Below are 20,852 nucleotides of genomic sequence, written 5' to 3'. Positions count from 1 at the left end.
CACAGTTTCCTGAGCATAAGTTTCTACTTAAAAGTCGTATAAATTTTCACTGGCTATTAAGGCCAGAACCCTGAGCTACAGGCAGAATCATGAGGCAGAAGACAAGCTGGCACCAGGGAAACATTTCCAAAATGTTCCAGAGCTAGCTGACTTTAATTTAGAAAGTTTTTGGCTATTAACATTCAGGTTTAAGGCACATTCCAAATTACAAGAAACCCTGTCACTGGCCAGGAGCTGGCTTTGTTCTCCTGGTTTTGCATGGAAGGAGGAACAGATGACTTTCTGGCCTTTTTCTTCTTCTTTTTTTCTCTTTCCTAAGAAAACTCTAAGGAGTGAGTTTGGCAATAACAAAGCTGGTGACACATTTCTCACCAGACGCTAAGATTACTGTTAAAGGTCTTCCCTTTTACTCCTTGCTGCGGACACAGCGCTCCCCACAGCCTTTCACCCAAAGTGTGTATGCAGCAGAGACTTGTATGCATCTGTCTGGCAAGGACTATTTAAAAAAAAAAAGGTGTCTCCAGATAAAAACATAAAATTACATGACTAATAGGAAGCCGAGAGTCTCAGCCACAAGCCAAAGGGACTGACTGCGCGGGTCAAGAAATAAAATGTCTACTTTTGCAGCAAGCAGCTGTGAGGGCTGGGGAGGAAAAGGCGCCCTGAGAGAGGGACCCAGGTCCTACAGCACGAGCAAGATACAAGGAGCAGGAGAGGAGGGCGGAGGTGGAGGACAGGCCAAGGATCTAACGATGGACGGGCTGCCCTGGGACACTTAGGGGGGCTCTTTTGTGGATTTGTTAGAAACAGATGGACATTCTTTTGACCTTTTCCTGGCATCGCTATCGCTGGCAGGTGGACAGAAGTGGGAGCCACTGGTTACAGCTCAGTCATTGCCTCCACAGATCTTCAGCAGAATCTTCTGGTAATCCCCCGAAGTGTCCCCCTGGTCACAGAAACAAGGGCAACATTAGCGAGCTGTGGCCAGTTCTGGCCTCCTAGCTCCTGATTTTCTTCTGCCCCAAGTGCTGCTGCAGGGACTTCCCCCCCACACACACCCCGCCCGCAGCCCGTGCTGGGCTCAGGGTGGGAGCAGCTCACGCACACGGCCTTGCGGCTGCCTAAACCTAACATAGAGCACAGGGTTCGGCCTCCCCAAGTGCCTGCTGAGAACTCACCCCGATGATCAAAGTCAGAATTTGAAAAATAAACATGCAAAATTTAAAACAGCCCACCCAAACCCCTCACTCGGGGCTAACTCATGGTGACCTTTTCCCAGCATCTTCACTGCACTGGACTGAGGCTGTATGTGACGCGGCACTTACTACATGTGCCCTGGAGCGTGATGTAGTGCACACCACTGTCCCCTGGGCGTCCCAGCTCCTACCGACCTCTCTTCCACCTCACACTGCTGCACTCCCATTAGAAGAGCGCAGAACGCACTTAGCTAACCTCTTTTCAAAAAATTATTTTAAATATTAATTTTATTTATTTTTTATTTACTTACTTATTATTTATTTATATTTATATATTTATATTTATTTACTTATATTTATATATTTATTTATTATTTATTTACTTATTTCCAGCCCCCAGAACAGTGAGAAAATGAGCATCTGTCGCGTAAGTCACTCAGTCTGTGGTACTTTGTTTCAGCTTCCCGAGAAAACACACACAGGCATACGGTGAGGAAGCCTCCTGGTCTTATGAGACCCCCACCTCTCCCCTCAGCTTGCAGTACCCCAGGTGGCCCCACTGACCGGCCCCCCCGCCAGCTCTCAAGTCAGACAGGCTCTTCACCCCATGAAGCACATGCACCCCACTCCTGTCAGCTCCTGGCTCACCTGAGTCATCCCTTACCACCCCATGAGCACCCCTCCACACACAACGACAGTAAGAAAGTAAGCTCCGTGCCCAACATGGGGCTTATACTCATGACCCTAAGATCAAGAGTTACACACTCTACCGACTCAGCCAGCCAGGTACCCTGCACTTGGCTATCGTCTGATCATTTCCTTCCACCACATCCCTCCCCAGAGGCGACGCCTCTGGCTCCTTTCAGGAGCCCATGGGCACACGGGAGCCACTTTGTGCTTAATTAAGGATCCTCTGCTTTCCAAAGCAGCAGGTTATAGACAGAAAAATGGAGATGAGCTGTTCTCGGTGACAGGCCCAACATCAGATCTGAGGGAGCCTGAAGTCACAAGCTGGTTGTGGTGGCTCTGGATCCAAGAACTTAATGGTCAGAAGGAATTTACTGTCAGGCTGGCCCCGGCGCATGGTTACAAAAGCGTAACACATGTCACACCAGGTGCCTGACAGCGCCGCCTCGTTCAGACTCCCTGAACTGCTATTCCTGTCTTGGGGATGATGGAATTAGGGTTCGGGAAGGATGGTCAGGTCACACAGCAAGTGAGAAGAGCCAGACTGGACCCCAGGCCGCATGACCCCAGAGCCCTAGTGCTCTCATGCTCCCAGGGCTGTCTCTGCCGTGTGACCAGGTGACAGAAGGACTTGTCGCCTCAGGATGGGAGTCCTCACCAATGGGTCCCAGACTCATAGGGTGACCGAGTACCAATGTGGGGAGGCCCGGCATTTTCTCCAAGGCTGGTGTAGGGACTCCCCCTCCCTTCCATTTACTGAGCAGCAGGGGTGGGGGTGCTGGGGAGGTAGGGCAGGGGCACCAGCGGGGTTAACACCCAGCCTGGCCTCAGGAGCTTCTAAGAGTCTGGGGGCAACTGGATAAACCAGGAGAGTTTGAAGAGAGCAAGCAAAAAGCCCAAAGGTAGGATGCCCGCGCACACCAGGGGCCAAGGCGGGCGGCCAGGGTTCCGAGCAGGCAGGTACATGGGGACAAGGGGGAGGCCAGGGAGGTCCACAGGAGGCAGCCCGCTCGTCCCCACGAGGGCCATACCGAGATGTCGTGGTACAGCGACTTGCCATACAGCCGCTTATACTCCATTCTGATGTCCAGGAGGTCGATCTCACTGCGAGACACCATGATGCGAATCAGGGTCCGGTCCTTCGTTCCCACTCCCTGAAGAGAGTCCACCAAGGGCATAAGCAATGAGCCTCAGCCTCCTTACTGTCCCACCTTCCTGCCCATGGGCCCTCTCTGTCCTCTTGGCTGAGGGGTGGCTCTCCTCGTGCCTTCTGCCCCGAGCAAGGTCCTGGTCATGGGAAGGGGGTGAGACACCCCCCTCCTTTCCTCTGCCCAGACCCCTGCACGTGGGAGACACGTACCCTCATGGCCTTGTTGAGCCTTTCAGCAAAGAAGGCTGGAGTATTCTTGAGACATTTCACTAGAACAGAGAAACAGAACATCACTCCATCTGCAGAAACTCTCAATCCAAGGCACCACGGAGAGAACGAGTGTCCTTGTGCGAGGCCGCGGGGGACAGCTTCACCTTCTGCTCCTCATTCTCCTCCAGGCTCAGTTGTCTGTGCTCCTGGTTCTGGTTCTTTGGAATAGAAACATAGAGCCCAGACCCGAACCTCTACCTCCTTCTAGGCAACAGTGTGGTGAAAGGAGCCATGTAGGGATACTGGCACGTGCGGCAACCTAGGGGCTGGGACCCTCACGGAGGAAGGATGGCCGAGTGGCACAAATGTCTCCAGCCATGATCCCTGTGTCACAGGGGACACATAAGGAAACGGGGAGGACTCGACATCTGCCCCGGCCAGAAGGCTCCAAGGAAAGCACAGCTAAAGATGGGCAGATTGTGGCTGCCCCACAGGGCCTGGAGAGGCTGTGAGGCCTGGGCAGGTGGGCGGCCATGGAGTGGGTTGGACCCCGCTGCACCGGGTGCGGGCACGGCAAGGGGCACTCCACGGTTCTGGGAGCCAAGCCAGCTTTCCTGAGCAAGGGCCTGTTCTGCTGTTTCAAGTAGAAATCTTTCCACGTGTTTCCATCACAAACATCTGACAACTGCCTGCAGGGATGTATTTTTAGAGGCAACTTGGCAGGATGTGAGTCATCTTCCTCCGGGAGAGCAGCTGGCTGCCATCCCACTGGTGCCCACACGGCAGCTCCCTTCCCCAGAGCTGCGCCTGAAATATAAACAGGACCGTCCAGGGCCGCGGGAGGTACCGCCATGCCGCGAGCCGGGAAGCAGGCTGCTTTCCCACCGCTTCGGCCCAGGATTGAGCAATTGTGGATCATGTGCTCGCTCGCCTTGCAGCCAGAGAAGGGGGAGCACCCTGCAAACAGACAATGCACACCAGCCCCAGGGGGGCCGGCGGCAAGGAGGGCCCGGGACACCTACCCACGGCCAGCATGCCCTGCTCCAGGTCCCCAGACATCTCCCGACAGATGCTCTTCTCGATGTCTCGGCCGGTCATCCGCTGATACTCGTTGAAGACTAGTGCAAAGAGAGAAGGGATGAGTTACAGACTGAATTCTGTCCCCACAAAGTCATGGGGTGACATCCTAACCCCCACACTACAACTCAGAATGTACCTACAGCCTTTAAAGAGGTGGTTAAGTTAAAATGAAGCCCTTAGCATGGGCCCTAATCCAATCTAACCAGTGTCCTTAGAAGAAGAGACCTGGACACACAAGGAAACATCAGGGATGCAAACACGGGGAAGAGAGCGTTTCAGAACACGGCAAGATGCCAGCCAAGGAGAGGCCTCAGAAGAAACCAACCCCCCCTCCCCGACACCTTGGTCTTGGATTTCCAGCCCCCAGGACAGTAGAAAATGAGCATCTCTCGCGTAAGTCACTCAGTCTGTGGTACTTTGTTTCAGCTACCCGAGAAAACACACGCAGGCATGCGGTGAGGAAGCCTCCTGGCCTTATGAGAGCCACCTCTCCCCTCAGCTTGCAGTACCCCAGGTGGCCCCACTGACCGGCCCCCCCACCAGCTCTCAAGTCAGACAGGCTCTTCACCCCATGACACGCACGCACCCCACTCCTGTCAGTTCCTGGCTCACCTGAGTCATCCCTTACCGACCCATGAGCACCCCTCCACACACACCGACAGAAAATTTCGCTCTCTTCTCAAATCCCTTCACTTCCCGTCCATGCCCACATTCCTTCCCCATCATTTCATGTATCTGTTTTAGCTCTCAGTCGGACTATGAACTAACACCCGTCTGGCCCCCAGAGCCTACCCAAGGACAAGTTAAGCACCCATGGCAGTGGGACTCCAGGCTCCTAAAGAGGCAGGTATGGCCCAGTGGAGACCCATGTGCTAACTCTAGCTCTGGCCTTAGTCCGTGCACAGAACAGGGGGCTGGGTGTTCACTCGGGGCCCCCACCAGGCTATGTGTGGCTGTCATTCTCAGTCCCACCACCCCTGCCCCAGGGCCTTTGCATATGCGGCTCTGTCATGTTTTTAACTCAAATGTCATGACCTCAGCAAGGACCACCCCAAGCACCATCCCTGACCCCCGCACCACCCCTGACCCCCACACCACTTCCTATCTCTGTTTCCAACTTTATTGTCTGTCACTGAAGGATTTACCAGCTGGCACAGATTCCACTTCATTTTTGTCTCCTGCCTGTCTCCCAGAACAAGAATATCAGCCTGAGGACAGCAGCGATTCCAGAATATGGTTCCCTGCTGCTTCCCCACACCCACTCTAGGACCTGGCCTTGGTTTATAGGTTCCAAATGAATGAGTAAAGGTTTATAGGTTCCAAATGAATGAGTAAACAATGTACTTTCGTACAATGCACGATCAATTGTTATGCTGATTTTTGTATGCCTCGCTTTGGAAAGCGTTGCATCAGGTGCCCTTAAAAACTCTTCTCAACTCTAATTTCCACATTCTGGTATATAAAGACACCGGCCAGCAGGAGACTGCACTTCTCTCACCTCTTCCTCTGCTTCCCTCCAGAACCAAAAGTGCACGGAAGTCTGGAAACCCACTGATAAGACCTTTCATGTCACCACCAGGGGGCTCTTTTTTTCCTAAGATTTTTTATTTACTTATCTGACAGACAGAGAGAGAGAGGAACACAAGCAGGGAGAATGGAAGAGGGAGAAGCAGGCCTTCCGCCAAGCAGGGAGCCCCATGCAGGATTCGATCCCAGGACCCTGGGGTCATGACCTGAGCCAAAGGCAGCAGCTTAATGACTGAGCCACCCAGCGCCCACCAGGGGGCTCTTTTAAGGAGGAGTAAGCCCCATGCAGTGGGCCTGCCAAGTGTTCCTCCTAGCTGTCTCCCTTTTATACCTTGTCTGCCCTCATCTATCCGGCCCTTGGGACGTGGGACCGCCTTACCTGCCACCAGGTGGGCCCGGCTCCGGGAGCACAGAATTGCATTGAACTTGGACTCATCTGTTCCCAGGCGGTTCTCCCCAGCTGCATACAGCTCCTGCACAGAGGGAAAGGGAGGCATGCAATGCAGGCCTCACCCCAGAGACCAGGCCCAGGTTACCTAGGGCAGCCATGCAGGCCCACCGGGGAAGGAAATGGATGCAGGGCTCTGGCTGTGCTCCATGCATGGGGCAGAACTAGACACCATCCACACATCATCTCGCCAGGCAACACAGGCTTCTGAGGTGGGAGTGGGGGGGTAGGACACTCAGGACCAGGAGAACCGAGGCCAGCTGAGGCCGGGACAGGCAAGGGACAGCTTTAACCCCCAGCAAAGGAGCAGCAACACAAGAGGGACAACAGAACGAGGGCTGGGCTGGAGTCCTAGCTCTGCTGCCAACTTGCTGGGGGGCTCTGGTGTGCCAGCAACCCTCCTGGAGCCTCACTTTCTCATCTCTGAAATGCAAAGTTCAGATTAGATTCAGGATCACGAACTTGAAAGCCCAAAGGTTGTCTGGGTAACTTAAATGAGGGAAACAGGCCAGTTGTAAGGCTGGTGGGTGGGGTGGGGACGAAGGCTAAGCACGCAGAAGGCTGATTGCTTCTTAGCACCTGCTGGAGCCTTTTTTTTTTTTTTAAAGAATTTATTTATTTGACAGACAGAGATCACAAGTAGGCAGAGAGGCAGGCAGAGAGAGAGAGAGAGAGAGAGAGGAGGAAGCAGGCTCCCCACTGAGCAGAGAGCCCGATGTGGGACTCGATCCCAGGACTCTGAGATCATGACCTGAGCCAAAGGCAGAGGCTTTATCCCGCTGAGCCACTGAGGTGCTTCTGCTGGAGACTTTATTATAATAGAGGAGCACAGACCCACAGTTGCCAGAAATCCAGATTTCTATATAAAATTCCCAATCTTTATAAGAAGTTTCCCTATCTACAAGAGGAACAATGAATAATATGACAATGAATAGAATGCAATTGTGGGTGTGGGTCTGCATGTGGCAGCCACTTTCCCTGTGTTTCCCTGGGTGTCCCTGTGTATACCATAATAATGTTTGCAAATGGGCAGAATCTGCACTTGTCTGTTACATTTTTGCAAGTTTGCACCCCAAATATTTGTCAATTCACAACCCCTCATGCCAGATGGCCCAGAAGTGCTCTAGAGGCCTCAGGTAGTGGCTCTGGGAACTCAAGGCACCAATGGCCAGGGGAGGAGGGGCTCAGAGATCCCACAAGTCAAGGTGAGGCAGGAAAAGGTCCGTAACTAAGAAGACAGAGAAGTGGGCACAAAACCTTGAAACTGAGGCAGCTTCTGTGTCGGCCAGGGAATGGCCAGGCCTATCTAGCAGATAGGAAAGCAGGAAGAGGAAAATTCCCACTGGGGCAAGGGCTAGAGCTGGGAGCCTGGAGATGCCCAGCCCTGAGTCCAGAAATGTGAGCGCATGTCTCAAGCTAGAGGAGATGTTAAGGCAGACCCTGAAGGAGGGCATCTGGGGTGAGGCCAGGACACATGAAACAAGCCAGGAGTCTGGGCCCTTGTCCAGTCCCTGCTTCCAGGTTCCTCCAGGCACAAGGGTCAGCCTCTCTGAGCCTCGGTTTCCCCATGTGGAAAGGAAATGGACCAGACTGGAGAGCAGCTGTTTTCCAGCCCTAAAAAGAGAGCCCTCCACAAAAGTCCTCTTCATCCTGACAGACAGCAGAGATAAGGAGACCACTGGCAGCCCCTGGTGAATGCCGGGCTGGGGTTGGCAAGGGCGACAAAGGGGGAGAGAGGGCTGGCCAGCTCCATCCCACCAGAAGCTGTGACTCTCCTCTAGCCACAGCTGCTGTGGTCCGATTCATCAGTGGGAAACCCAAGCTCCTCTAGAGAGACACTCAGACGACCTGACAGAGGGGACGGGAGAGACCTTTGCCTTTAGGCTGCAGACACCGGCAGAATTCTAAGGCTGCACAACTAATGAGACAGCTGGTTCCTAGGCTCTGACCTTCAAAAGCATAAGAGGCAAGTGTAAAGTCTGCCCGTCTGCAAACACGATGACGTGCAACTGAACATAGGAAGAGGACCAGGTCACAGGAAACCCCCCACGTCCACCATGACCTCCCAACTCCTGTCACAGCTGTCTCCCAGGGTCGTGCTGAGGTGGGTCTCAGAAGCCGACGGAGGCGAGGGGACACCCAAGGTCTTGCGGGTGATACGCAGCGGAGCCTACCTGAGACTCACAGCGTCTGGGACCCGCTCCTGATCAGCTGCTCTTTCCACCCCAGAGCCTTCCCTCGGGGAGCAAGAAAGCAGGGGTGCGCCCTGACGCCGGGAGCCCAGCTGGGGCACCGGGCTATGATACCCACCTGGGCATCTCTCTGGACCACCGTCATGTCCACGTTGGTGCTTTCATCCCGGTTTCCCTGAAAGGAAGCATGAGGCATGGTCAAGGCTGCTCCTTGCAGTTGCGCGCCTCCCCCGTCCCGGAGCCTTTTCCCCCTCTCTCTGCTCTGAGCCCCAAGCTCTGTCATGGGAAAGGCACCTGAGACAGAGAGATGAGGAGCCGCTGGAAGTGCCCGGACGTGTCGCTTCGGATGGCCTCCTCCAGGGTCTTTTTGAATTCTGAAAGGGAGACAAAGGGAAGGCACGCCCTGCAGCCAATCAGCAGCAGACTCCGGCAAGAGGAGGGCCCAGGAGTCCTGGGTGCGACGAGGTCCACACCACCCTCCAAGGGACAAGGGGACTGTGACCTCCAGGCTGACCCCGCCTCTGTCAGGCTCAGCCCAAACCACACCCAAGAGTTTCTCCCACTAGCCCTCTGTTACCTTAGCTACCTGCCCCGTGTGCAAACAGCAGGCAGGGCTGGGTCTCGGATCAAAGCCCCACGTGTTGGGGGTGGCAAAAGATGAGCTGGTAAGGCCAGGAAGGTCTAAGAGGCTGAGGGAGAGGGTGTAGCCAAGGCCCAGAAAGCAGAGGAGTCTGTGAGGGACTGAGGGGCCGGCAGCAGCCTAACCTGTTTTGTAGGCTCTGCTTAATTCCCGGATGTGCTCGTTGCTGCGGGAGGCGAAGATCTCAATCAGGCAGGCTTCATCAGTGCCAGCCCCCTGAGGTGGCAGAGAACACAAACCACAAGCTTGTTCGAGCTCCCTCACCGGCACGCGGGGAAGACAGCAGGTGCCCTATGCCCCACAGCACAAACCCCAACAGCCACTGCCACCAGCACCGGCCCACGCCCCCGGTGGGGCTGCTGCTGCTGTCGGGCCTGAGGCAGCCAAGCTCCCCGCCACTGCCCCAGTCCCACAAAAATACCAGAGTATGACAGGGACATGGTGATGCCCAGAGGTCACGTGAAGGACCACACTCATTCCCCCACAAGGAAACGGAGTATCAGAAAGGTGGAGTGACTTATCCAAGGCCACACGATAAATGGTGGGTTGAAATGTGGACCCAGATCTGTCTGATTCCAAGTTCAGCTCATGAATGAGACAAGACAGAACTGAAAAATGGGCATAAAGCCAGAGCAGAGGTGTGGACAGGGAGAGTCCTGGACTGGACTGTGGAGCATCTGAAGACAGCTAGAAGAGGCAGCCCCGACGAGGCCGAGAGAGGGGAGCACGTCAGGAGTGGGGAGAAGGCAGAGGACATAGGAAGCCTGGCTGCTGGGTGGGCTTGGATAATAAGCCTGCCGCTCATTAGCTGTGTGACGTCGGGCGCCTTTCACCACCTCTCTGTGCCTTAGGTTCCTTGTGCATTAAATGGGAGCAGCTAACACCTACCTCCTGCCGAGCTCTGAGGATTCAATGTTAGGCATGAGAAGCACTTAGAACAGTGCCAGTCACGTAGGAAGCAGAGTACGGGGGGAGCTATTTTTAGGATGAGCACAACTGTTCGATGCCTCAGAGCTTGCAAAGAGCTTCTGCTGGCCGCCGTGCTCAGCGCTCACCACACGCCGCAAGAGTGAGCGTCTGCAGTCCCATTTTACACATGCTTAAGGACACACCGCTCATCAGTGACAGGTGACCCCAGCCCTGTGTGGTTTCCCATACTCCACAACCACCACCACCCCATGAAGCCAGCTAGAGGCGGTGGCTGGGCCCAGCACAGGTCTGGGGGCCGCTCCCTGGGTGCTGTCCCCACCTGCCTCCTGACCCCTCCCTAAAAGAGGGCATGTCTGAGGATCTCAGCAGGCGCCTCTCCCCCCGCCAGGCTCCATACTGAATTCTCTGCCTCTCCTCTGGGGGGCAGGAAGAGTCATGGTACCTATCACGCCTCTGAAAAATGATGGATTCCTTCAGGAACACCTGCTCAGTTCACAGGGATTTGCCCCTCCTGTGGGAGTTGCCCCTGCCCCATCCACAGGATACCTGCTGTGGGGCTTAGGAGCCACAGGACTGTATGGCCACAAGGGACTGGCCTGGGGGGCAGACAGTAAACGCTAAGCAGGCCCGTCAGAGTCGGCCTCTAGTGGAATTTGGACTGAGGGATAGCTTGTTGTTTCTGTGGCTGAATCTCTGAGAGTTAAACAGAGTGCGGTCCCTAGGGATCCTCTGCCCCCAGCAGATGGAAGAACGAAGTGGGCACTCAGGAAGCAGCTGACACAAGAGAAACCCTGCTTGGGTCCCTGCCCCTGCTCAAGCTGGGCCACTTACCTCTATCCTCATAACAAATTCTGTACCTCCGTCTCCCTTAAACCCCTCGAGAGTGTCTCTGCTGTTTGCTAAGGCAGAGTCCTAAATGAAGGAGGATGGTCCTACCTACGGCCTCATATGCCTGCTCCCATCTCTGTGTCACCACCAGCTTGAACCACCCAGCTGCTACTGTGCTTCTGAGATGGGCAGACACAGATGCTCCCTGATGATGAATGACACCTGTGCTGCCTCTTAGGGAAGTCACCGGAAGTCACCCTTTCTACAGCACTTGGATTCCAACCTGAGAGGCTCCAGGAACCTCACCGACAACAGCAGCTAATAAACGGGCTCAGCCCAATGTGCAGTCCAGGCCTTTCCCTGGCCTGTGTGTCCACGTAAGCAAATAAACACACACATAAACACAAACATGTACATACCTTGATGGCTTCCTTTATCTCATAGACATCGAAGAGAACCGGGGTCTTCATGAGAGCCAGGATTGTCTTCTCAAAGTTTCCTGACAGTTCAGACTTCAGATCTTTGATCAAATCCTGATCAAATATTCAAAAAGACAAACAAACGTATTTTGAGAATCCATAGGCAGTGACTAATAGGGACAGTATCGCAGATCTGAGGCCCAGCAGCGCCTGCCTCAGCCAGCCCGGACCTGCAGAGCTGGAGCCTGCAATTCAATCTGCTTCCCCAGGGACCCGTGGCTCATTCAGGCTGGAGAAGCACTGGGCTAGATAGAACACCAGACCCAGTGTTTACCTAAGGTTCAAAAGCCCAGAAGTTCAAAATATGTTCCCATGCATTTGTGCTGAACTGCAAGCCTTTTCCTTCAAAGCTCCCCTCCCAGCTACACCTCCCAGGGTAGTCATGAAGAGGACTGGGATTAGCAACCTGGTCCCCAGGAGGAAAATCCGGCCCAGTGGGAACCGAAGGGAAGTACCATCCATGGTCTCCATGAGTCATGGCAGAGCCAGGGCCAGAACCCAGATCTCTCTCATCAAACCTCAGTGCCCTGTGGACTTCTGGATTTCCCTCAGAGCATTCTTCTGTTTTACAAAGATGCCATAACCCAAGAGGGCCCTGCTAGGTGGGCAGCAGAAAATGCCCTAATGGGCCTTACTGCCCACCCAGTAGACCTAGGCTCACCTGGGACCTAAGAAAAGCAGGGGTGAGTGGGGCTGTGCTAGAGGATATGCCTCAGTTCAGTGGGGACCTGCCCCCAATGCCTTCTCCCTACTCACCTTCCCATAAGCGGTCTTGAAGGACAGGAGGATCTGCTGGCGCTGTTTGTTGGAGCGACTTCCCAGGCAGTTGATGATGGCCTGCTCATCGGTCCCTAGGACAAGAAGAGGCGGATGTGGGTAGGGCCGGGGTCGTGGGCATGCTCTGCAGCTGGAAGCTTCCCTGGCCGAGGCCCTCCCGTTCTCCTGGGCATCCCCACCACACCCCCACATCGACCTCCTCTTCCACCACCACTGGGACTGGGTTAGCGCCTCCCAGAATCCCCACATTACCCCAGAGCCACCTGGCGAGTCAGGGGGACCGTCAGGACCCGAGCCACTCGGGGTCACTCACCAAAGCCTTTCATAGCTTTCCGCAGGACCTCAGCATCTCGCAAGGGGTCAAAGCCGGGAGCATCTGTGATGGTGCCTCGGTTTCCAAACTGCTCGGACAAACAGACTCACAGAAGATGTCATACCCCCCAAATGCAAGACTTCCCTGCCCAGACTCTGAAAGCGACCTTTCTGGGTACCTGAAGGAGCCTGCAGTCAGTCACTAAGGGAGCCTACTGTGACCATTAGATACCCTCCGGTTCGGGGACTGAGACTTCTGCCTGGCTCCCGTGCTAGAGGCCCGTCTCTAGCCGAGTCCTGATGCTGAACATCTGCCCTATGCCCAGGTCCTCCAGCTTCCCAATGGGGCAGGTGGTGCCTGCGAACCTCCCTGCCACAGCACATGGGAGCACATTTCAGGGCCCTCCTGCCATGGTCTGGGTAGGCCATGGAGCAGCTCGGTGCAAATAAGGAAAAGGTATTCCCTCCAGAAACGCCGGTGTCCGGCCTTTACCACGGTACCCCCCGCCTCACTACATCCTGGACTCTGCTGCTCTGGGCGCTGTTCTCCAGGCTCAGCCCCGCTTGCCTGCCGGACTCCTTCCTGACACTGACGGCTGCCCTCCCCAGCAAACGCATTTTCCTGCCTAAGTGGTCTCCTGGTGGCTTGCCTTCTGGGCCTGGTGCACCACTGGTTTTAACAGGTTAAAAAGAGAAGCTTGGAGAAGGGATAAGGGGGAGGGCAGAGGAAGATGGAGAGCAGGACAGGGGTAGGGAGGAGTGGGGGCAGGGAGGAGAGGGACCCTCTGTCTAATAATAGTAGTCGAGCACATACCACTAGCCCCGTGCTTGGCTGGTTTGGCCATGTAACCATGACAATGAATTCTAGGCACTGCAAACACGAAATGCTCTCCAAAATGAGCCCAGAGCAAGCCCTGAGGAACTGCCAGCAAGCTTCCCCAGCCAAAGGAGGTTTTAAGAACCCTCTAAGACCAGCCTGAGAGGCACCTCAGGAGACTGAAGACTAAGCTCCACTGGGCACATGGCTTGAGGCCCGGGGCCCAGGCAGTTCCTACAAAGCACTGAGCCCAGGCAGTAAATGACACAGGAGGAATAATGAGTACCCTGGGACGTTCAGCTCCAACTCGCACATGGAACATCTAACCAAACTTCGAGAAATAGGGCAGCTCCCTAAGGTCTTTAAGAATATAAACTGGTGGGGGGGGGGGCGTGTGTGAGAAAGCAATAGTCTGGTAAAACAAGAAGTTATAGATGGAGGACAGAGCCCTTCTCCATGGGCTGTGCCCTCCCTGGCCCTGCTGTTAGAGGACACTGGGCCACAAGTTTCAGGCCTTTGGGGCCCAAGCCCGGACAAAGGGTGACCCAGGGCGGGCACTCACCTGGGATGGAGGCACAGCGGGGGTGACGCTCCCAGACCCCAGGTATCCCGGGTAGCTTGGCACTGGCTGCTGCTGCTGCCCAGAAGGTGGCATGGGCGGCTGCCCAGGGTAGGTCATCGGCGGCTGTCCGGGGTAGGGCCCCGGGGGCTGCTGGCCAGGGGGTGGCATGGGCTGGCCTGGCACAGGGGCCCCTGGGTAGGGCGGATAGGAAGGCATGCCAGAGGGCGGGTTTCCTCCAGGGGGCGGATACATTCCATATGGAGGAACAGCCTGCTGGGCGGAAGGCGGCTGCCCAAAACCCCCCGGGGGGATGGTAGGATAACCACCCCCAGGGGCCCCAGGGTACAGGTTTGGCACGTTGGCTCCTCCGAATGTCCCAGACATGTTGGATGCCTGAAAGTCCACAAAGCAAGCCTAAGATGAACGACCCCACCCCATGCCCCCGCGGCTCACCCAGGAGCATGGCCACGGCCTGTCCATCTGTCCTTCTCTGATCTGAGCCCTCCAACACTGAAAGCTCAGAGGCCAACACCCCTGGCTTCTCGGCAAGGCCCAGCCTGACTACCCAGCTTGAAAACTACTGCCCCCTTCCCCTGTACCTGTACTCCTGAGCCCTGCATCTGCTCTTATGCCCAAGGCACCCGTATCTGCTCTAACGCCCCACAGTTTACTTATGGCGACTGGCTGTCTCTCCAAGAGCTTCAGGGCTCAGATTTTTGTTTGTTGTATCCACATACTCCTGGTGCCTAGAGTAAGCCAGGCACAAATGAGACTTGCATACAGACTGCACGGTTGACACTGAGCAAGCATTTGTTTTTAGATTATAAAAATATATTTTTATAAGCCAATTAACAAATAAAAGTAGCCTATGCTACCAGGCACCCGGGCCTGAGCAGAACAGTCATCCACATGCACACACACACGCACGCGCACATGCACGTGTACACTGGCACACGCATACCTACGCTCTCCTCCCTCCTGACACTACACAGTGCTCCTACAGAAGTGTTCCATACATGCTCTGTGAAGGCACTGCCCCAACCACTTCAGGGAGGAAAGAGACCCGAGAGACCAGGCAACCCAGTGCAGGCCCCTTCCCCCCCCAGTTTACAGATGGGACATCGTGAGCAGGGAGAGGCCCGACGAAAACCCTTCGTTCTAAGATGCAGTCCAATACTTGGTGCCCACAGGCAGGCACACACACAGACACCTCTGAAGGCACACAAGCCAGCAGCCTTTTTCCCTCTGGCCATGCAGGTATTACCCCCGCCCCCCCGCCGCCCCACACCCCAGGGGCAGCCCCAGCAGGAGGGCTGGACTCACCATTCCCGAGAGGTAGTCCTGGTTGAACTGCCCTGCGTAGTTGGCCATGTTATCCAGCCCGATCGGAGGCATGCTGGGCGGGGGGTAGCCAGCACCTCCCCAGGCACTGCCACCTGGAAGCAACACCAAGCCCTTCAGCAGCCTGGCGGCACCCCCAGCAGGGAAAGGCAGGGCAGCAAGCTCTCCAGTCGTCAGAAGGGGAGGCCAAAGCAGGGCCTCTAGGACAGCACTACAGACCCCACAGAAAACACTCAAGCAAGAAAGCTGAATGAAGCCTGCCGCCAGAAGAAAAGAAAAGAGGGAACATGCCCCTCCTTCCAGGGAGGAAGGTCGGGGTCAGCAAACCCTCCCAAGACCTCTATGGGACTAAAGAGGTAGGAGGACCAAGGACAGAACTGCCCTCCTGGGCTCACCATCATGGAAAGGGAATACAGACACAAAAACAGGTCATTTGGGGTCACCGTACTCAGCCCGCGCCAGTGGCGAGCTCAGAGGGCACCGAGAACCCACGATGAAGGGAAAGCGTGGCAGGGAAGGGTGGGTGTCCTGCCGACTGGGCTGCTGGCAGTGACAAGTCTGTGAAAGAAGGAGAGCAGGACGACAGGGTGGAAGCAGACAGGGCTGGGTCACGCAACACAGACACCATCCCTACAAGGAGGGGTGGGCAGTTGGGGAACAGCAGTAAAAAGTCCTGAACCCAGAGGGACCCAGTGTGTGCCTTGGGGCGAGATGCTCAGCCCCTCTAGCTCAGCTTCCTCAGCTGACACGCAGGGATGATAAATAGTTTGCCTCAAACCGCCCGGATGAGGACGGAGACCTGATGCCTGTGCGGGGTTCCCATGCCATGGCCGGCCACTGTTGTGTGGCCCCCTGGTTTGTTAGATGCCTTTCTGACCACGGCAGTGAACAGGCCCTGAGGGCCTCGAGTTCAGCTTTTCTAAGGCTCTAGGCCCCTGAGGACGGAGCCTGCCAGGAATCCCCGGCCTGCCCTCTCTTCGCCACTCGGCGTGGCGGGGGTGGCGGCATAGGACACCATGGCAGCATCCCTAGTGGCCGAGGACCAAACTTGAGGCCAGCGCTGGCACCCCTGGGCTGTGCCTTGTTCAGAGAGAAAAGGCCCTGCTCAACCCAGTACGCCACGTGATGGTGGCCACGCCACCTCCCCACTCCAGACCTGTTCTCCACCTGCTGAAAGGGCAGAGTGGGCACAGATGGCCGGCAGGGTCATGGGTGCTCGGACTCCAGGGCCTCTGCTCTGGGGAAATGAACTTGCCCACCGGTGTTTTGGGGTGAGGGCAGCTCAGGTTACCAGCCTGGAACGATGCCCTCATCTCCTCCCCTACCATGGGGACCCAGTGTCATTTCAGGAGGAACCTGGGAGGGGCCAGGGCCAGAGGAGCTGATTTCTGAGTGTGAAGAGACATGCTTTGGTGGGGCCAGGCTCTGGCGGCCTGACGGCAGGTGCAGCCCCCGTGCAATCTGCCCGTAGCTTCTAGAGCTGCAGCACAGACAGCTGACCCATAGCAACAGCCTCCACTTCCTCCCCTGGCCGAAGGACCCTGCGGTTGATCACAGGTTGCCAGGGGCTTTACCTGGCTATCTCACTAGTCTCAGGTACAATCCAGTGGAAGAGAGATACGTGAAACCATTTGCAAAGGAGAGAAAAAGGGTTCTAGAAAGAAGAAGAGATCTGCCTGCTGCTACCAGCTAATAAAGCAAGAAACTGGGTCTTGGCCTCGTCCTGGCTTTCCAGAAGTGTTTCAAGTCCAGGCCTTTCTGGGTCCTTGGGTCCAGGATTTTCTCCAGCCCCTCCCCATCCTGGCTGCGCCCTTGGGTTAGAAAGGAGATGACTGGAAAGCCCTGTTCCTCTCTCCCTGTCCACTCCTGCACACTGAGCAGAGAGGGCATTCCCTCCCCTGCCCGCCCCAGACCTTCTTACCTGGTGCAGCTGGGGGGTAGCCGCCCGCGGGCGGGGGATAACCTGGGTAGCTCATGGTTCAATCTGCAATGCAAGAGGGAAGCATGTTCAGGTTCTGTGGGGAGCTCCCACCAGTCTTGCCGAATCCCTCAACAGCCACAGGCCAGGGCCCTGCACGAGCAGAGGCTGCGTCAGGCCTGACTTGGGCCAGCCCGATGTACCTTCCACTGCTGGGCACCCAGCTAGAAATGGCGACTAGGGGCAGACTCGCACCCGTGCCCACACACAGCACCGCAGGGCTGGCTCACCACATGTAAGTGGCTGCGATTCCTCGCAGACCCCTTTCCCACTACGCTTCACTCCCACCTCTGCTGACACGCGTGTGGAGCTGCTCTCTAACCCCAGAGACGAGCACACACTGTCTCATTCTCAGGGGCCTGCTCTATTGGTCTTTATTTTCCTGTCTCTTCATCAGCATCCAGCCAGAGCCCCTGTCCCCTGGGCCCGGCCTAGAGACCCCAAGCTGTCCACGGTGGCCTCCAACATGGATCTGCCCCAAGCTACAGTTCCTCCCTCTCTGACCTCTGGTTCATCAGGCATGGTAGTGTGGCAGCTCATTCCTAGAGACAAGAGACCTCAGGAGGGCACATGTGATCCATATCTGGAACGAGGGCAAGTGAGGCAGTGGGAGCTCAGAAAGGTAAGTGACTTGCAGATCAGGAGTAGGGAAGGAGAAAGCCCTGGAACCCAGGGCTCTTGCCTGCTAGTGCTGGGTGGGACAGCTGCTCTCACAAAGTCCCTCTGTATATGGATCCCTCTGCCATGCCCCATGCCAGCTAAACTGCCCAGGAGGGGCACAGCCACTCAGACTGTCATGCAATCTACTTCCTGTTGCTGGTCAGTGGTTCAGTGGCTGCTGCAGTCCACAGCGGTGTCCAGGGACGGGTAAGGGTGTCAGGGGACCTGCAGGCCCCCTCAACCATTACTCCTGCTGACCCCAGGTGACCTGCTCCCCCCTGAACACTGGGCCCCAACCTAGCTCTCAAACTGCAATGTATGCATCAGAACCACCCCAAAGGGCTTTAAACACACACAGCTGGGCTCCACTGCAGTTTGAGTCCGCAGAACCAGAATCTGCATTTCGAACTAATTCCCAGGTGATGCTGCTGGTGCGGGGACCCCACTTTGAGAACCACTGCTCTAGACACCATCACTCACTTACAGGATTCTGTGTGCCCTTCACAGCTACACTGGAGATCTGCACATGGTGTTTGCAAGGAGGCTGAAGGGCTTCCTTAGGTGCCACTGGTCCCCACAGGGCCCACAGGGATGATGGGCGTGGGGATGTTTTGGTCAGTGTGTCTAGAGGTGACTGTACCAAAGTCTTTGGGTATCAAAGACCCCTTGCCACCCTTCTCCTCTACTCCCAGAGGAATGAAGCCAAAAGGTCCCACCCATAGCCGGGGTGGGGGGGTGGGGGGGTGGGGTGGGGGGAGACAAGCCAAAAGCTGGGTACCACCCTGTTCCATACACCAAAACTAACCTCAGCCAGACCAGAGATTTAAATGTAAGACGTGGCCCCGAACCCTAAAGATATAAAATTAAAGTTCTGCACAATAGGAAACAAATAAGGAAACCAACAGAAAGACAAGAGAAATAACAAACTTAAGAAAAATGTTTTGCGGGCGCCTGGGTGGCTCAATGGGTTAAGCCGCTGCCTTCGGCTCAGGTCATGATCTCAGGGTCCTGGGATCGAGTCCTGCATTGGGCTCTCTGCTCAGCGGGGAGCCTGCTTCCTCCTCTCTCTCTCTGCCTGCCTCTCTGCCTACTTGTGATCTCTGTCAAATAAATAAATAAAATCTTTAAAAAAAAAATGTTTTGCAATTAAACAAAACAAAACAAAAAAACCCAGTTACCAGTAGAGAAACACAAATGATGTAAACAGGCAATTCCAGAAAAGGATCAGAAGGCTTTATACACACTAAGATGCTAGAACCGCCCATTACAAACACAGAGATGTCAACATGTAAAATCACGTGGTCTGAACCAGAAACTCCCCTTCTAGAAATGTATTTCCTGGGCACACCTACACATGTGTGAAGTGACAGGGACAGGGAGTGTGCTGGGGCCTTCTGGGATAACGGCCCCCTAGCTAGCCATCTGCAGAGGCTGGTGCAGGGAATCAGAACAGATCCGCACAACGAACACTCGTAGCTATTTTACAGTTAGCCGGTTCTGTAACTGGGCATATGAAATGATCGCCATTCTTGATCAAGGTGTAAGCCGTGTGTTTACTAAGCTAACATTTTGTAAAAAAAGATGTAAAACAGACACATTCGGTGGTTGTGAGCGTGCGTGCGTGCGCGTGCACACACACACACACACACACACACACACACACACACCCATCCCTGGAACAATAAACAAGAAGCTTGGCGACACTGGCTGCCTTTGGAAGGGAAAACTGGGGACAGACATGAGGTTACTGTTCATATTTGCATTTTTTTGGCTACATGTGTGTACTGCCTATTAAAAAAACAACTTGAAAAAAAAGGCCCCATTCAGGTGGCGATTTCTGAGCTCCCTTGAGGCCACGGCTGTTCTTCCAAGGTCTGAATACCTCACACAGGCTCTATTCAGGCCCAGGCAGCCCAGCTCAGCGGCTGAGGTTAGCAGCCCTACATAAACGCACCCTGGGACCCAGACCCAGAGGGTCCACCCATGTTTCCCCACCTGGGACAGGACCACAGGGCAGGCCACTCCCAGGGTAATGGCATGCATTCCCAGGAGGGCTTCCCAGACTTCCCAGCAAGAGTTAAAAGCTGTCCTTCGGCAGTAAGTCAGGTCTGACCCCACGTCCAAGCAGCAAGCCTTCATCCCTGGGTCTTCCCCTCCTACAGAGACCACCTCCAGACTGGCCCTCCTCCGAGAGCAGCTTCCTCTCCACACCATCTCCTGTGTGCAGTACCATTCCCTTCCCTGTCTCGGAGCTCTCTTCAGAACCCAAGGCCCCAGCTGTGGTCCCTGAAGAGCACAGGGCAGGACTGGACCATCGCCTCCCTCCTCCCTGGGTTGGGACACAGAGTGTTCTGGCCAAGGAGCCTTGATGCAGATCCTGTCCAACTCCTCCCGTGCCTTCTGCGCACTGCTCAGCCTGCGGAGGTGAGCGGACATTCCAGCGTCAAACATCTTAGTGCTCAGCTTTGTTCGGTAAGCATGACGTTTGCTTTCTTCCAAGTAACTGGTAGGAAAGGGGCCAAGGACAACACTCCAGAACTGTCAAGCCATCTGCAGAGGCCCCAGTCCGAGAGCAGCAGGTGCCGTGCCACACAGGCAGCACTCCGGTCTCTAACTCTTACCACGATGATGTTACACATTTCCTCACAACTTCACGATGGTGTAAAGAGGGCCCATGTCTGATGAGGATTCGAACACACGGCCCATGCCCAGAGCCCCCGGGGTTTACCTGCCTGATAACCCCCAGGAGAACAGCCACGGCATCTGGATGACCTGCGGCACCCTCAGGGTGCACGTCCCTGCCCCCAGTGCCTACCCAACCAGGGGGCTGTGGGGATTCAGCTCTACGACTCACAATGTCTACCTGCTTTCCCCTTCCTCAACAAGAAGAAATCCGCTCATCCTCCAGTCACTGGGGAACTTCCGCCACCAGCAGGGCCTGCTGTACCACGTGAAATTGTTCCCGGCACTGTCCCCACTCGCAGGTGAGCTCAAGTGGGGCTTCTAAGAGGGGCTCCGCACCTTGCTCTCCCTGCGCC

The 20,852-nt window shown here is 55.5% G+C and overlaps 1 protein-coding gene across 2 annotated transcripts in view; it reads right to left on the bottom strand.

The window, feature by feature from the left end:
* Positions 1–134: 134 nt before the first annotated feature.
* LOC111144959 (annexin A11) overlaps positions 135–20,852 on the bottom strand; it is a 37,360-nt gene continuing 16,642 nt past the window's right edge. The window contains exons 2-15 of one of the 2 annotated variants that reach the window (XM_022499591.1): positions 17,098–17,160; positions 15,159–15,271; positions 13,836–14,228; positions 12,458–12,545; positions 12,124–12,218; positions 11,308–11,421; positions 9,256–9,346; positions 8,785–8,864; positions 8,609–8,665; positions 6,230–6,323; positions 4,266–4,361; positions 3,244–3,302; positions 2,915–3,037; positions 135–946 (exon numbers count right to left, since the gene is read on the bottom strand). In XM_022499591.1, the coding sequence (XP_022355299.1) occupies positions 887–946; positions 2,915–3,037; positions 3,244–3,302; positions 4,266–4,361; positions 6,230–6,323; positions 8,609–8,665; positions 8,785–8,864; positions 9,256–9,346; positions 11,308–11,421; positions 12,124–12,218; positions 12,458–12,545; positions 13,836–14,228; positions 15,159–15,271; positions 17,098–17,152 (1,518 nt within the window). In that variant the 5' untranslated portion in view covers positions 17,153–17,160 and the 3' untranslated portion in view covers positions 135–886. Of the gene's footprint in view, positions 947–2,914; positions 3,038–3,243; positions 3,303–4,265; positions 4,362–6,229; positions 6,324–8,608; positions 8,666–8,784; positions 8,865–9,255; positions 9,347–11,307; positions 11,422–12,123; positions 12,219–12,457; positions 12,546–13,835; positions 14,229–15,158; positions 15,272–17,097; positions 17,162–20,852 lie in introns of those variants that run through there. The other variant, XM_022499592.1, reaches the window with a different exon arrangement.

The sequence above is a fragment of the Enhydra lutris genome, unplaced genomic scaffold, assembly GCF_002288905.1.
Source record: "Enhydra lutris kenyoni isolate GAN:26980312 unplaced genomic scaffold, ASM228890v2 scaffoldscaffold12, whole genome shotgun sequence".
Taxonomy (NCBI): Eukaryota; Metazoa; Chordata; class Mammalia; order Carnivora; family Mustelidae; genus Enhydra; species Enhydra lutris.
This window is presented reverse-complemented; position numbering and strand designations above follow the sequence as displayed.